We start from the raw sequence: 14,153 nt of genomic DNA on the forward strand, positions 1-14,153 counted from the left end.
ACAATAAGATGCATGTTGTGCTGAGCAGCCTTCTCTGTGTGTCACTGGTGCAGTCTCTCGGTCTGTCATATGGGTATTTTTAACCAAATAGATTTGCATAAAACCTTGTGGAACTGTTGGTTACAGTGCGCAGTTGGAACTGATTAACTGCTGCTGAAAATTAAAAAAAACTGAGCGAGCATTACTTTGAGGTAGTGTTGTACGTTTGGCTTTTTTGCAGTATAGTTGTGTTTAAAAGATTCCAACTCAGGGATCATGTCCAACACTCACTTTTTTATAGAATCACTAGCTGATTTGTGTGTTTGATTCATGAAGGGAAGTGGATAACCTGATGTAACATGAGTGGATATTTTAGAAAAGAAACATATTTCTGGAAAAGCTTGGGGAGATAATTTTTTTTTTTACGGCCATAACCCTCTTTGCAGGATGATTTTCATGACCACAGGACTGACCACATTTGAGAAAAGCTGTCCGCATTGATCCACACTGCAAGTGTGTCATACACCCATGACCTTCATGGGCACACAAACACTTTTGCCCACACTGAGGAGCATGGTAACTGTTTACCTAGTGAAAATGGCCCAATCTCAGGACAAACATGGACCAACACGCACACGCACACACACACACACACACACACACACACACACACACACACACACGTCACAGCCTGGAACAGCACAAAGCCGTTTTCCACTAATGTAAAAATGTTGCTTTACATTATGTGGTTACATTTTCCCAAAACTTCTGGATCATTTTGAAATACATTGTTTGACCTGCTCAATTGATTGTATTTTTTATCAGGAGGCAGTGTTCATGGGCAACGGGGAGCAGTATATCTGGAAGCCTCCAGAGGAAGATGACATCATCACCCTGCACCCACCTCCGCTTCGGGGAGAGAACGGACAGGGGCACCCTTCACCCCCAACTGCAAAGGAGGTAAACACATTTATATATTTGTGTGTGTGTGTTTCTGTGTGTGCGTGTGTGTGTGTGTGTGTGATGGTTGGGAGGAGGAGAATCTCTCCAAAGGGGACGGGCAGACAGACGGACATGTCACTGATTTGTGACTGCTGTGTTTACTCATCGGGGCGCCCATTTGATTGGGTGCACCGTCATAACAACGCTGCCCTGTGACCTGCCTGTCATACCAGGTTTCTGCTTACAGCCAGAGGTTACGTTACATGGACGCAGCACCCCCAACCCCCTTACCTGAACCCTGACCCAAATGCCCCTGCCTCCCTGCTCCCGGAGTCTGTCGCCAACGCTCATATCAGCAGACACCACTGGACACCAGTATCACCTGCTGCAGAGTAATTAAGTATCACTTTGCATTCAAAGAGATGTTTGTTAAAGGTTAACTGTTGTGTTCAATCAGCTGACATGGAGAGAAGATGAGAAGCTCTGACTTGGATCGTGGCTACAAACTGACCTATATATACGAGTAAACACATACACATGTGCACGCAAAAATAAACACACCCATTTATTTACATGTATAAATACATTTGTGTTTATATGGTAGAGTATGTCTGTTCTTGCTCTCATGAGTCACGTCACACACCCCACCACAGGAGCGTCCACATGCAGCAACTCCACACCAAATCTCTTCCCTCTCCTCCCCCAGTTCTCCCCCCCCTTTCATTCCCCCTTTTCTCCACTGGATGCAGAGAGCTACAAGCAGTTTGGAAACGTGTCAGGCTTCTCTTATTCTCTATCAAGTCCACAGATCTTGTTTCTGACTGAAAAGTAATTCTGGATTTAGAAACAGAAACATAAATGTTCATGCAGCTTGTGGGGAGTAGCTTGGAGGATAAACATTTAGTTCACAGGAATAATTTGACTATAACCCAGATGAGGAGACAATTGAATGAAAGGCTTTTTTATTCTGGGAGACATGTAAGAGAGTGAACTAGCAGCCTTGACAAGGTTTAATCCACTGGTAAGATCCTTGTATAAACCAGTGTTGAGCCAAGAGTTTGGATGTTGTATGCAGGGATTAAAGGGTTAAGTCTCTGCTGTTTGGCTCATGAGTTAAACTCCTCCTCTGCAAATCAAACTGGCACACGGCTCAACTGGCCTTGAATGTCTCCTGCAATCTCTCCCTGTCAATTTCTTTTTCTTTCTTCAAACTTTCTGTCCTGTTTTTCCAAACTTTTTCTCTCCCCTAACTGCTGTGTTTTTCCATTCGAGAGTTTGTTGTTGCCCTGACATGCCCCTATACTTTGTATCCTCTGGAGTTTGTCAGTTGCAGCCAGCCATCAGGAGGTGTTGAGTTCCCCCACCCACCTAAATTTCCTCCTCTCCTCTGGCGCTCTCTCCTTCAGCTCCACTCCCTTTGTGGCTTTAAAGAGGCGCTGCCTTCTCCAACCAATCACGTTGCACAAAGCATTTTCTTACCAGATGAATATTGACTTGTAGCAGACCGCTTGGAAATCTGTGCCATATTGGCTATTCATAAAGTTGATCACACACAGATGCATCAGTCATGCATACTGTTGTTTTTTTCCATGAATTATCAGTAGGTGCTGAAAATAAAAGTGACTCCACAAAGGCTCGGCCTGGGCAGAGCGCTAAAGCCGAATCAGAGGAGACATAACAGAGTGGAGTACAGGCAGAGGGGAGGGGAAAAGAAAACGTACAATACACAAGCTTCCTCAACAGCTGCAGCCCAGTTTTGAAATCCCCATCATCTTGTGACTTCCTTCCTCTGCTGCACAGAGCTGCAGAGTCTCTGTGTGCACAAATGCACACTCACAAAATGTGCACTATGTGTGCACACACTTGTAGCATAGGCTGGGGTCTTCTCCAAAAAGGTCACACTAGATATTTGTGGGGGCAGGATATATATAGTTTGTCAAGGACTGAAAAAATAAAAAAAAGTCATGGTGTTTCTTTTGCTTGATTTATGTTTCCCCGTTTTGAAGGAATGTTATATTTATTCGGTGAAGTTAACGTAAAAAAAAAAAAAAAAAAAAGCGGAGTAGCTGCACAAACCAAAAAAACGGTATGGCCGGTTGCCTCTGTGCTCTCAGGTTTCAGTTTTTTGAAAGCAGAAGAACAACATGGCTAAGCTGTGAGTGTGTGTGCAGGAGAGAGAGAGAGAGAGAGAGAAAGTTTGCACAGCCAGTGTTTCTCAGGGCCACTGGAGCAGAGCTGCTGTTCTGGGTGTGAACACGGAAGGTAAACATGACCATGTCCCACAATCCTCTTCTCTTGCACTCCTCTTCAGGAATTTTGACACAGAAATGCCAAAGGTCACAGCACCGGTTCGTCCAAATTCCCCATAAGACCTCACACATACCTTTCAGCGGTGATATCATGTCCTTCATGATTCATTGCAGGAACACAAATACAGTAAGCATGTAAATGTTTTAAATTTAGACACATGAATGCACTTTCAGTTAATGCTATCATAAAGAAACATGTAAACACGCCTTATTCAAAGCAAAAACAAATATGAGAGCAAAGTCCATGAACTCCACTTAGCAGTTTTTTTTTTCTTTCTGTAAAGCCAGTTGGCTGTCGTCCAGATCTTTCACTCCATACCCCACTGTTCTGTTGCCAAAGCAGTTGTGGTGAAATTTTAACAGGTCCATCCCCTGCAGCACTAACTCTGTCACTCTGCGTAGACCTCAACAGACTGATAACACAGTTTACTCTGTCTTATCCTACCTCGTCGAAATAGGTCAGGTTACAGCACAGAGCACGCTCTGTCAACACGCTTGCAAAGTATGGTGCACACACCCACACGATCCCAGCTCACATATATTTGTTTGCAAACACAAAATTATAATGTACCTTAATGCCAGGTACATATATACGGAAGATAAATATACATACAAATCAAGGAAGTCTGTGTATAAATTGTAGCTAATTTTGGAGTCACTGTAGAAGTAGGAAACGAGTGATACAGGGACTGTTTAGTGAGTGTGTGCAGTGCAGTGTGTGTATGTTATAAATCAGTTGTGCCTTTTTAGTGGCTGTCATCCATAGACTGTTGGATAGAGTTTGACTATAGTTCAGTGTCATTAACTTTAACACCAACTCTCCTCCTGTGTGTTCTCAGATTGCAGACACCTACTCCATCGTGTGTAAATCGCAGAAGAAAAAACCTCCAATGGAAAACAATGGAGCAAAGACCCTCCCCCGCTCCTTTGGTGGAGGTTCCCGCGGCCGAGGCCGAGGAGTCCAGAGCCAGGCGCGGTCCCAGGAGGAGCCCTGCTATGAGCCCGTAGGAGACAGGTCCTGGTCCACGTGTGCGATGGCTGAGTCTGACCCTGCATACTCAACAATCGACCCCCACCGGAAACGTGAGCAGGCGGGAACCAATAACAGCACGACTGGGGGTAATGCCACACTGAAGAGGAAGAAGCAGACACCACCGCAGCCACCGCAGCCACCGCCACTGCCGCAGCAGCAGCAGCAGCAGCAGCAGCAGGCGGCACCAGCGGCACCTCAGGGCTCAGGACCCCCAGCCCCGCCTGTGAAAGGCCTGCCCGGTGGGGAAAACTTCTATGAGACCATCAGCGACATGAAACAAGGGGCCAACAGCTCCAGCACCACCACCATATTCACCTTCAATGACGGGATGGAGATGTACGTCACTGGCCTGTAGCTGGCTCAGAGGGCCAACTGGTACAGAGTCATGAAAGGGACCCTCCTGTTAACAAGCCAACAGGGTGCTGTACATAATTACCAGACCCTCCATAGACAAACAACATGGGGATCCACTTTGTGATGACATCAGGTACTAACAGGGTCTTAATCCAGGTTCAGACTTCCCTTCATTGGTCTGTACTTCAGAACCAGCCTAAGTCTAGTCCAGCCCAAATTTGGACCAAGTATCTTTGAAATTAAAAAAAGAAGAAAACTGGAATAAGCAGTGCAACCTACTGTGTCACTGACAATACTCACCTGTTTGTGCATCATTTTCCACAATATCTTTATTTTTATATGAACACTGTACTCTTTGTAGAGTATGTGGTGTAACTCACAATCTTTCATATATATTTAAAAGATGAAATGTGCATGCATTGTGCTAACATACACCTGAAAAAAAAAAACTGAAGTAGCAAGGATCCTGGGTATGTGAAGAGTATGAGGCACACAGCTTTTGTCACCCATATACACACACACACACATTCGCACACACATTTGCACACACACTCACACATATATGCCTCATCTTTGGGGTACTTATGTAATATAAGCAGATGGATGTCACAGAGATTTGCGGTGCTTAGCTTTCCCTAGGCAAACATCTGAAACAGGTTCTCTGTGCGCACTCGCCTGTTGCCTGGCAGACTGCATTGTGGTGCTTTGTTCAAACATTGGGCCGAGAATATGTAGGTCTGCTTAAACTCAGAAGTAATCAGAGGCTAAAGTTCCTATTTCAGAAATAATCATCAATGTGCACCAAACTTATTAGCAGTCATCAATAACAGCCCCAATGAAGACCGAGGTTAGATCAATGTTCTAAACTTCTCATAAATTATGAGATTAGTTAACAATCCTTGTTCAGATTTGACGAACATCTGTAGCCAGAGGCATGATGACACACCCCAGCACTCCCACACACACACACACACACACACACACACACACACACACACACACACACACACACATACTTAGAAGAGTCATGCAGGGAAAAGCGACCAGGTCAGGGGCAGTGAGTGGGTTGTGCAAGAATATCACAGAGTGATGCCGGTGAGAGATTTCACAATGTGAGACCTTTAGTTTATTACGATATAAGAATATTAATATAAATATAGAAATGAGAGAACAATATTTAAAAAATTAAGGAAGTGAAAGAGCATCTGGAGGCGTCATCCTGTGTTTTTAATATTCCATGTCCGATGGGTGCTGCAAACATCTGGTGTAATGACCATTAGAATTTGCACTGTACAGCTGTAGGACCTGTTTAATTGTGCATTAATATGCTATAGAGGGCATTCCCCAGCACACTTCAAATTTGCTCTCTGGTCTAAGTAAAAGCCAGAGCTCCCTGTAGCTCACCAGACTTAAGTCTGGTGGTTGAAATAGCAGCACAAGGTTTTGGCTCCAAAGAAAATAAAGAGTCGGACATGTAAATTACAAGCCAGTGTCCTTTGGAAGTTTGCCCCTCGCCTTTCCCCATCCTCATCTCCAGCCTCTGCACTGAATTCTCTTCCATAATAAACAATGGCTATCCCGTTTAGCTTATGGAAACATAAAAAAAGAACAGAGGAAGGAAACAAATAATTAGAGGTTTGGTAAATGGGTATAAAGAAAAGAGGGGGAGAGGGATGCACACTGCTCATAGGCTAAGAGATGCATCATAATGATCTCACTGTGAGACAACCATGCAAGGAGAAGACGGGTTTAGAAAAGTAAGAAAAATAAATCAATAAATGCTACTGTGTCATGAAGTATGTAAAAACAAAATGCACTCTGTATTTTAATGCACTGTTTATTTTTTTTCTTACCTACTGACAATACCATTGGTTGAATAGCTCATGCCACTGCCATGAAAACAATATGTTTCTGTTGTTGGTGCAATCTTTTCTTGCTTGATCAAAAAAGTGCATGCTTTGATATATGGAGATGAAAACAGATATTGTGGTACTTAATTGATCTCTTGTCTGTTAATATTTTCAGTCTTGCTTTTTTCTTTTTCTTTTTTTTACATGTGATGCAAAAAGCAGCATTCAGTTTTGTTTTCAGAGCTACAACTTGGAGAAGGAAGTGGGAGAATAGAACATTTTGAGGGAAGCCACTGGGAGTTTAGGACAGAGCTTTGTTTATCCTCCGCTCTGGGGGGAGTAAAAAGGAGGGATAGAGGTGAGGAGGGGGAAGAAGAACAGCTAGAATAAAGCTGGATGAAGATCACTGCAAATGGTCAAAGACTCCAAGGACCCTCCTCCTTCCAATACATGTTTGCGTGCTTGCCCACATGCACAAATGCACACACACACACTGGCTCGCACATGCACACACTGCAAAATGAGCTATGTGTGTTTCCAGCCAGTTGAGGAAGGGGAACACATTTCACTCAGTCAGATCTTGCAGATTCTCCCCCCCCCCCAGCTGTGTTCATCCCCCAATAACAGACACAGACCTCTCTCTCTTTTCTCTGCCTCCCCTCTCTCCCTCACTGTGCAGGGGAGGGGACTTTGATGTCCAGTCTGAGGGACTCAGGGAGTTATATGAGGGTTGAGGGGTGGTTGGGGAGGGGCAGAAGCTGTGGGTAAGACCAGCCCCTGTCTGATATCAACAATGCACCAACGGCTCAACAACTGCCTGATATGAGAAATGGTGAACAGCTGAGACGCTTAACAAGCTCTGTTGAAGCTTGCCTTAGACAATGCTGGCTGCAAATCGCTATCAAACTTAATCCTTTTTCTCTGGCTGTCACATCACGTGTCACATTTTGTTTATCCTGAGAGAAAGCACTGATCTGATATATATATTTTTTGAACACTGTCATACACTGATTGAGACAGATGTTCATTGCACAAACGAATACGGTATGGCAATGTAAATGTGTAAAATAATCTGTTGCTGTTCTGATGTTGTTCCAATGTAACATACAGTATACAGTATATTTGTTGAAAAAAAGATGGTTATCACAGACACATTGTACTTTGTGGATGCAAATTGTTCCATGCTTTCCATGCAGATACAGATGCTGTTTGTTAATTGTCTTCAGATATAACCATGGGCCAATTGCTGTGACAGCTGTAGCCAATGTTGTATGTTCTAAAGCACAGGGTTTAGTTAAAAAAATATATATATACATATAGTGTGACAGTGCAGATATGCAAAAGATTGTAATGTTTTATATTAACCTTCATAAAATATTAAAGTGAGTTTTTACTTTTCTAATAAAGTGGCACATTATAACGTGTTTGTCATTTGCCTGCAGTCTTATTGTTTTGTTCAGAGTATCAAACTAGGTATCACAGAAGCCTCGGGGTAATAACTGTAATAAGTAGCTTGCAATAAATGCAGCTTCTAATAAAACAATAAGGCTGTGTCGAATTAAACAGAAGACCACACTTTCTGGGGCCTGCAGGCATTTTAAAACAAGTTGGATAAAGAGACATTCCAGTATCTAAAGTATCCTAAAATAAACAGAAAACAAAAGTAAATATATCACTTATTTATAGCAGCTTTTTGATCGCGTGTACAAAGTCCACATTACCAAAAAGCACTCTGATGCTTAGTAAACAATATATGGTTTGGTTACTAAAATATTTAACACTATGCCTTAAACCTTTAGGATATTTTATTAACTGGCTACTGGCAAAAAAAACCCACTGTGGATCTTGTGGTGCAATTCAAGTAAAAAAAAAAAGCAATGAGTCTCTATTGTGTCCATTCTGTTATGCAAAAAAAGTAACCATAATAATTGACCAAAACATTACACTATCAGACATTTAAATCAACAGTACTCTGTTAAGTGTTGTGAAACTACACCTTGCATGGCTTATGCTATTATGTTCATTTTTAAATCTATTATATAATAAAACAACTATTGCATGTAAACAACTACTACATAAAAATAGCAAATACTGGCATTCATAACTTAAAGGGAGGAAATGATTTAACTAAAGAAGTTCATTTCCTCGATTAAAGCCCCTCGTTAAGTAAGATTCGTGCACCACACAAAAATCTAAATGCGTAGTGTGTGGCTGAGGCCTGCAGGCTGTTTTTCCTCTGCTCTGCCTCGCCGGCTCTTCGTCCTCGACAGACACCGGCCGGTAAACTGTAGGACACACCCCTACCATCTTCCACCCACATTACTTGGATCGCGAAAAAAAAAAAGAGTGACACAGTAAAACTAGCCAATCAGAGACCGCCGTAGAATGGACGCGTGCCAAAGTGTAATGTTTATGTACGTATCTGACCAATAGGGATGAAGTGGAGGGGGCGTGTCGTTCTTTTGGAGGAAAGAGGCAAAACAATCTTTTATCCCTCTGACCGGGCGGCTTTTTGGATATACTGGGTAGTGGTGGTAGCGGCGGCGGGGGTAGAGGAAAACTTACATGTAGATTAGATAGAAGTTAACACACAGACAGACACCTATCATTCGCGACAATCTTGATAAATGTATCTAAGTCCGGCAATTTGCACTAAAACCTATAGAAAGCTGGGTTTCTTTCTTTAGTCTCCACTCGCCCTGTCTAAATATGGATTCAAGATATATTATGGAAAAGTCGTCGGTCGGAACAAGGGTCGGTGGTTCGGATTTCAACTACCGGGCAGGACTCTCTGTGCTCCGCAACATACGAGTCCCTCCGGTTGAGAAAAACAGTCCCATGCCGGCGTACACAAACGGGCCCGTCCTCTACAAATTTGTAATGGACGGCGGCTCGGCAGCGGAGGTCAAAAGCGAGGGAATCTCTTCTAATGCGAGCGGACTTTCTCCAGGTGGACGAATATTGCACGAAGTGGAAAAAGTAAGTGCCGTTAAGTGCAGTAATTAGCCGGTTAAGCGTCTGTACACTCAACTTAAAAGCCAACATAGAGCAACAATACAACGATAACCTGTCATTAGACTGCGTGATAAGTCCTCTGGCAGCTTACACCACTATAATAAGCTGTTATTTACGATAACTGGTGAAGTTAAAGGGTTGTAAAAAAAAATGCGACTGTGACGTTTACACACGAACGCAACAACTGTAACAGTTTCTGTGTGTCGGACAGCGTGACCGCCTTTCAACTCTTTACCTCATTTTTTTTAAAGTGCCAGTTATTTAACCAGCTGCTGCCACGCGCTTGTTCGACGGTAATAACGTCGTATCAAAACCGAATTTAATGGCGGCTGATTTTGTGTGCAAAGTTTACAGAAAAGTGGGGCAGGGACTTCAAACTACTAGCCAGACCCCCCCCCCCCCCCCATTACTTCAGGGTGGAGCTATTGAGAGGGCTTCCTGGGCTGCACGACCCGGCTTCACACACACTTAAACAGTCACATTAGTTTGTGTCGAAGTGCTAAATATTTGTTGGGGTTTTTTCAGCACACCACACATCGTGTATTGCCCTGCATGTGTTTCTGCATTTCATGTCACAGTTATTAAATTGACCTTGCAACATCAAATATGCATTGATAACAAGTTGTCACTTCTTTATATAATGAGCATACCCTAACCCTACACCTGAACCCTTTTTAAAGTGTTGTTTTTTCTCAAATAGCCTAACTAGTCAAGATAGGGATAAGTCCACTTTTTCTTCATTTGACAGTAAATTAAAATAAATTTGCAAACTAGAAAAAACAAGAAAATTTGTTGTAAATCCCTTCTTCATCAATTGAAATGTTTTATTTGACACAATGTAACCAATTATTATCTAAATAACTTCCAAATCAATTATATATAAATAAAAAAAAATAAAAAAAGAATTTCTCGTCGAATTTCTTCCCCTTTTTTTAAAAGGTGTTTTTCCATTTTGGGATATTAAAGAGTTTTAGATACCAAGCGAGTCTTTCTTTCATTCAGATTAAAATAACAGTGAGCTCCCCTACCTCTATCCCTTATGGTATATATATTTTTATATATACGCCATACGTATATATATATATATAGTGTATATATTAGTTGTTTTATATAGCAGAATAAGAAACAAGCTTTAAACTGGGATAAAAAAAAAAGAAAAATGTGATTTTTTTGTCATGTGAAGACTGCCCATAAGGGTTTGTCTTATCAATCATATGCAACGTCATCTTTTACACTTGTAAAGGAGAGCACACAGTACTTAAGATACAAGCAAGCTAATTATTTGCTTAAAAATCATGCATTTATTTCAATGTGTCTCTAGACTGACATGGGGGACCAAAGAGACACTGGTTCTACTGGGATTCTGAAGAGGGCCAGTCCTACTCACTGCCCAGGCACAAACGGGCAGCTGCCAGGTGGCTGCACTTACTCGGACATCAGGAACCCTGGGATACAGGCAGAGCTGGCCAACAACTTCAGGGCAACACAGGGGCGGAGCGTATCGCTGACAGAGAGACAACCACTCTCCTCCAACCACATCCCCGTGCCCAGAAACAGGTATGGAGAAGCTGATGAACTCCACTGTCACAACCCCTGCGGTATCTTCATTTTTTGTGTTTCATAGAAGTACAAAGCATTGCCTCAAAGAAATGGCGTCATTCAACGTGATTAAAACTGTGGTATGACATCTAAAAAATGACTTTAGGCAGATACATAATCATCCCCAGACTATTCTGGAGTACAAAGCTAACTGTTTGACCTACTTTGTTTGCATGGCTCCTTTTTTTCTGTACAGCTCATTAAATTCTGAATTTTTGTTGATAAAAATAATCAACATAGGCAGTTCTCTTATCCCTCTCCAAACAGAATCTTAACTAGAACTGAGACGTTGTCTCTGTCTCCAGCCCAGGGACTACAGATGTAAATTAGCTCACAGGTAACTCTGATAGAGCTAAGCAGTTGTGCACTGTCAAAATAAACAAATGAATAACAAGAAGAAGAATTTTCCCTCTGGCTACAACTGTACAGTGGTTTGGGCATGAATGATGTGGAGGCGTACTGGTCAACCGACTACATGTTTAGTGTTCCATCCAGCATAGTTTTGAAATCTGCACTAAGATAGCCAAAGATGAGGCCGGCATTACTCAATCACTTAACAGAAGGAGAAGAGGGTGAAGGAGTGAACCAGTTACAGTGTGTTCGAACTTTTTGTTCAATAACAAACTATTTTTTTTTTAAAGAGGGCCTTAATGTTTTGCTTGAATGCTAAGTTTAATACTATCCCTGTGAAAGGCCATGCTAGTGTATCGTTGTATGAAGTATTTTCTTTTTCTGTCACATTTGCAGTTCAGTGAACTTAAACTCACATTGTTACACCTGTTTTCAAACATGGACACATGCACATTTATCCCATGGCATTCTTTGATAGTCCTTAGACAATCTGCTTGCACAAACAGACCGTTTCCCACAGAAGAAGCAGAAAATGCATCCAGGGACAAGGGTAGTGCACTGATAAATGATTATGTAACACAAAGACTGGGAGAGGCTGTAGGCTGTGCCTAAGCATTTTTTTCATCATCACAACACAGCTGATTGGTTACTGCCTGTGTCAAGACAATGTCTGACTATCAGACAGCATTTACACATTAACAACATGCCTGCTGGCAGTACAGTATAGTACATTCTTACACTGAGCAGCTCTTAATTAAATATTCATGGAATCATGCCGTGTTTTCGAGCTGCTGTTAAAAAATGTAGGCAAGGTTAGGATATTCAAAATTTAAACAGATTAGAAACTTTTAAGGTTTCATGGTTTCAGCTGCTGAGAGTGACATGACAGGAATGTGTTGGGGGGGTTTAAACCACACTTTCTTCTTTCCTTCCTTCTGTCATCATCACGTGAATTTCACATGCTGCTGGTCATGTATTAATATGAGGGTGTGTCTACAGGGAGCATGCAAGACTGAACATGTTTTAAACCAGAGTGAGGTTTTTTTGCCTGCCTCTTTTTGAGTATTTGTTGAAGTGTGTATGCCCACTACAGACAACAAAGCTTCTGCTCTCACTTTTCCATCCTGGCCTTCTCAAAAAGACTCGAAACCTTGCTTTTTTCCCCAGCAATGTTACCATAAAAAACCCATCTGATTTGACAACACACACTACACAGCCTCTTAAAGAGTACACAGTATTATATAACGGTGTGGTACTATTAGTCAGGCTTGTGGTTTGTTCTATTGACCTTACAGAATAATCCCAGTCTTTACCTTGCTTGAATTGGCTTTTGTTCTGCAGTCTGTGACGGGAGGGTCTCCTCTCTGACCATTAAACACCATGCTTTACTAGCTGTCATTCTATGCCTGTTTGAAGTATCCATATAAAACATTACATTTAGATCACTCTAGCTCCACTTGTTAGCATAAGGAATGTGCATTCATCTCAATTTTCTCTGAGCATTTTAAAAATGGACTGTAGTTGACATTTAGACATGCTTATGGTCATTTGGAATTAACAACAACTAGTTTTGGACTACATTGTGAGGCAGGTTTTCTCCAGGTGATGGTCACAGTGAAAAGTTAATACTTGACATCTTAGTGTGTTACTACTATTTGGTGGAACATGGATTTGACCCATACGGCATTTGCCGCTACTTTGGATACTTTGGATTTAATCTACAAACCATTTTAGTTTATCTGTTCCCAACAAGTTCAGGTAATCTTCTGTTGTGTTGCAGGATTACATGTTTAAAGATACTTTAGCTATAAAGCTGGGGAACTATGTGTTTTACATTGACTGTTGTATCTATTGTGTATTGTTTCTCATATACAATGTAGTGCTTTTCACACCTTGCCTTGTCAGTTTGCAAATGCTGCAAAGTAGGTCACAGCGCTTTAGACAAGCCTGGGCAAAGATTTTGTGGGAAGAAAGAGGAGGAACCGATGCGTTCACTTGCTCACACATGTTAATATTAAACAAAACGTTGTCAAACCTACGCTTTTATACTCCAAACAGTCTATTTTGCTTATATGTAATCTATAATATTTTCTCTCTTATCCTTGTGCTGACTTTGATTAGTCTCTCACTCCCTAAAGCAGAGCTTGTTTTACCTGTCAATACTCATCAGCCTTGGATCCAGCACACTGATAACAGAACAAAGAGCAGTTTGAATGAACCAAAAAAGAGGTCTTACAACATGAAGAGGGTAGGGGGGAATTTGTTTTCATTTGAAAAGCTTTTTTTCTTATCTGTCCTTGGCCAGGTACACTGTCACCACAGTAGGTTTACATGAATAGAAAACACCAAGTACACATAACCGAGACACCAGAGCAACCAACTGCTGTTGGGGAGGGTGTAATATAATTACTGACCGGCCTTTGACTCAATCTACTTAGACTCACCAGAAAGGTTTAGGCTAGGCATGTAGGCAGACTAGAGGTGGGTCCTCCACCTTTCCATCCCCCTAAGACGAACCCACGTCCAATCCCCTGCTCCCAAAGAAGACATTACAGCTGGTTGTTGAAGGTCAGAGTCAGAGGAACCGTTACCCGCCCCCGCTCTAGTCTGGGATGTCTTACCCACATCCAGACTGCTGACATGGCATGCCGAGAGGAGAACCGTGCCCCTCCTCAGGTGTTATATATTTCCATATGAACCATATTTGTCTTCATTTTGCAT

The 14,153-nt window shown here is 42.0% G+C and overlaps 2 protein-coding genes across 3 annotated transcripts in view; both read left to right on the forward strand.

The window, feature by feature from the left end:
- LOC132989479 (WAS/WASL-interacting protein family member 1) overlaps positions 1-7,891 on the forward strand; it is a 41,601-nt gene extending 33,710 nt beyond the window's left edge. For both annotated transcript variants that reach the window (XM_061057142.1, XM_061057143.1), the window contains exons 8-9: positions 805-939; positions 4,070-7,891. In XM_061057142.1, coding sequence (XP_060913125.1) covers positions 805-939; positions 4,070-4,618 — 684 coding nt within the window. In that variant the 3' untranslated portion in view covers positions 4,619-7,891. The remainder of the gene's footprint in view (positions 1-804; positions 940-4,069) is intronic.
- Positions 7,892-8,958: 1,067 nt separating this feature from the next.
- The window catches only part of slc2a4rg (SLC2A4 regulator), a 37,251-nt gene continuing 32,056 nt past the window's right edge, over positions 8,959-14,153 (forward strand). Inside the window, exons 1-2 of the mRNA XM_061057153.1 lie at positions 8,959-9,446; positions 10,804-11,039. Of these exons, the coding sequence (XP_060913136.1) occupies positions 9,177-9,446; positions 10,804-11,039 (506 nt within the window). The 5' untranslated portion in view covers positions 8,959-9,176. The remainder of the gene's footprint in view (positions 9,447-10,803; positions 11,040-14,153) is intronic.

Source organism: Labrus mixtus, chromosome 15, assembly GCF_963584025.1.
Source record: "Labrus mixtus chromosome 15, fLabMix1.1, whole genome shotgun sequence".
Classification (NCBI taxonomy): domain Eukaryota; kingdom Metazoa; phylum Chordata; class Actinopteri; order Labriformes; family Labridae; genus Labrus; species Labrus mixtus.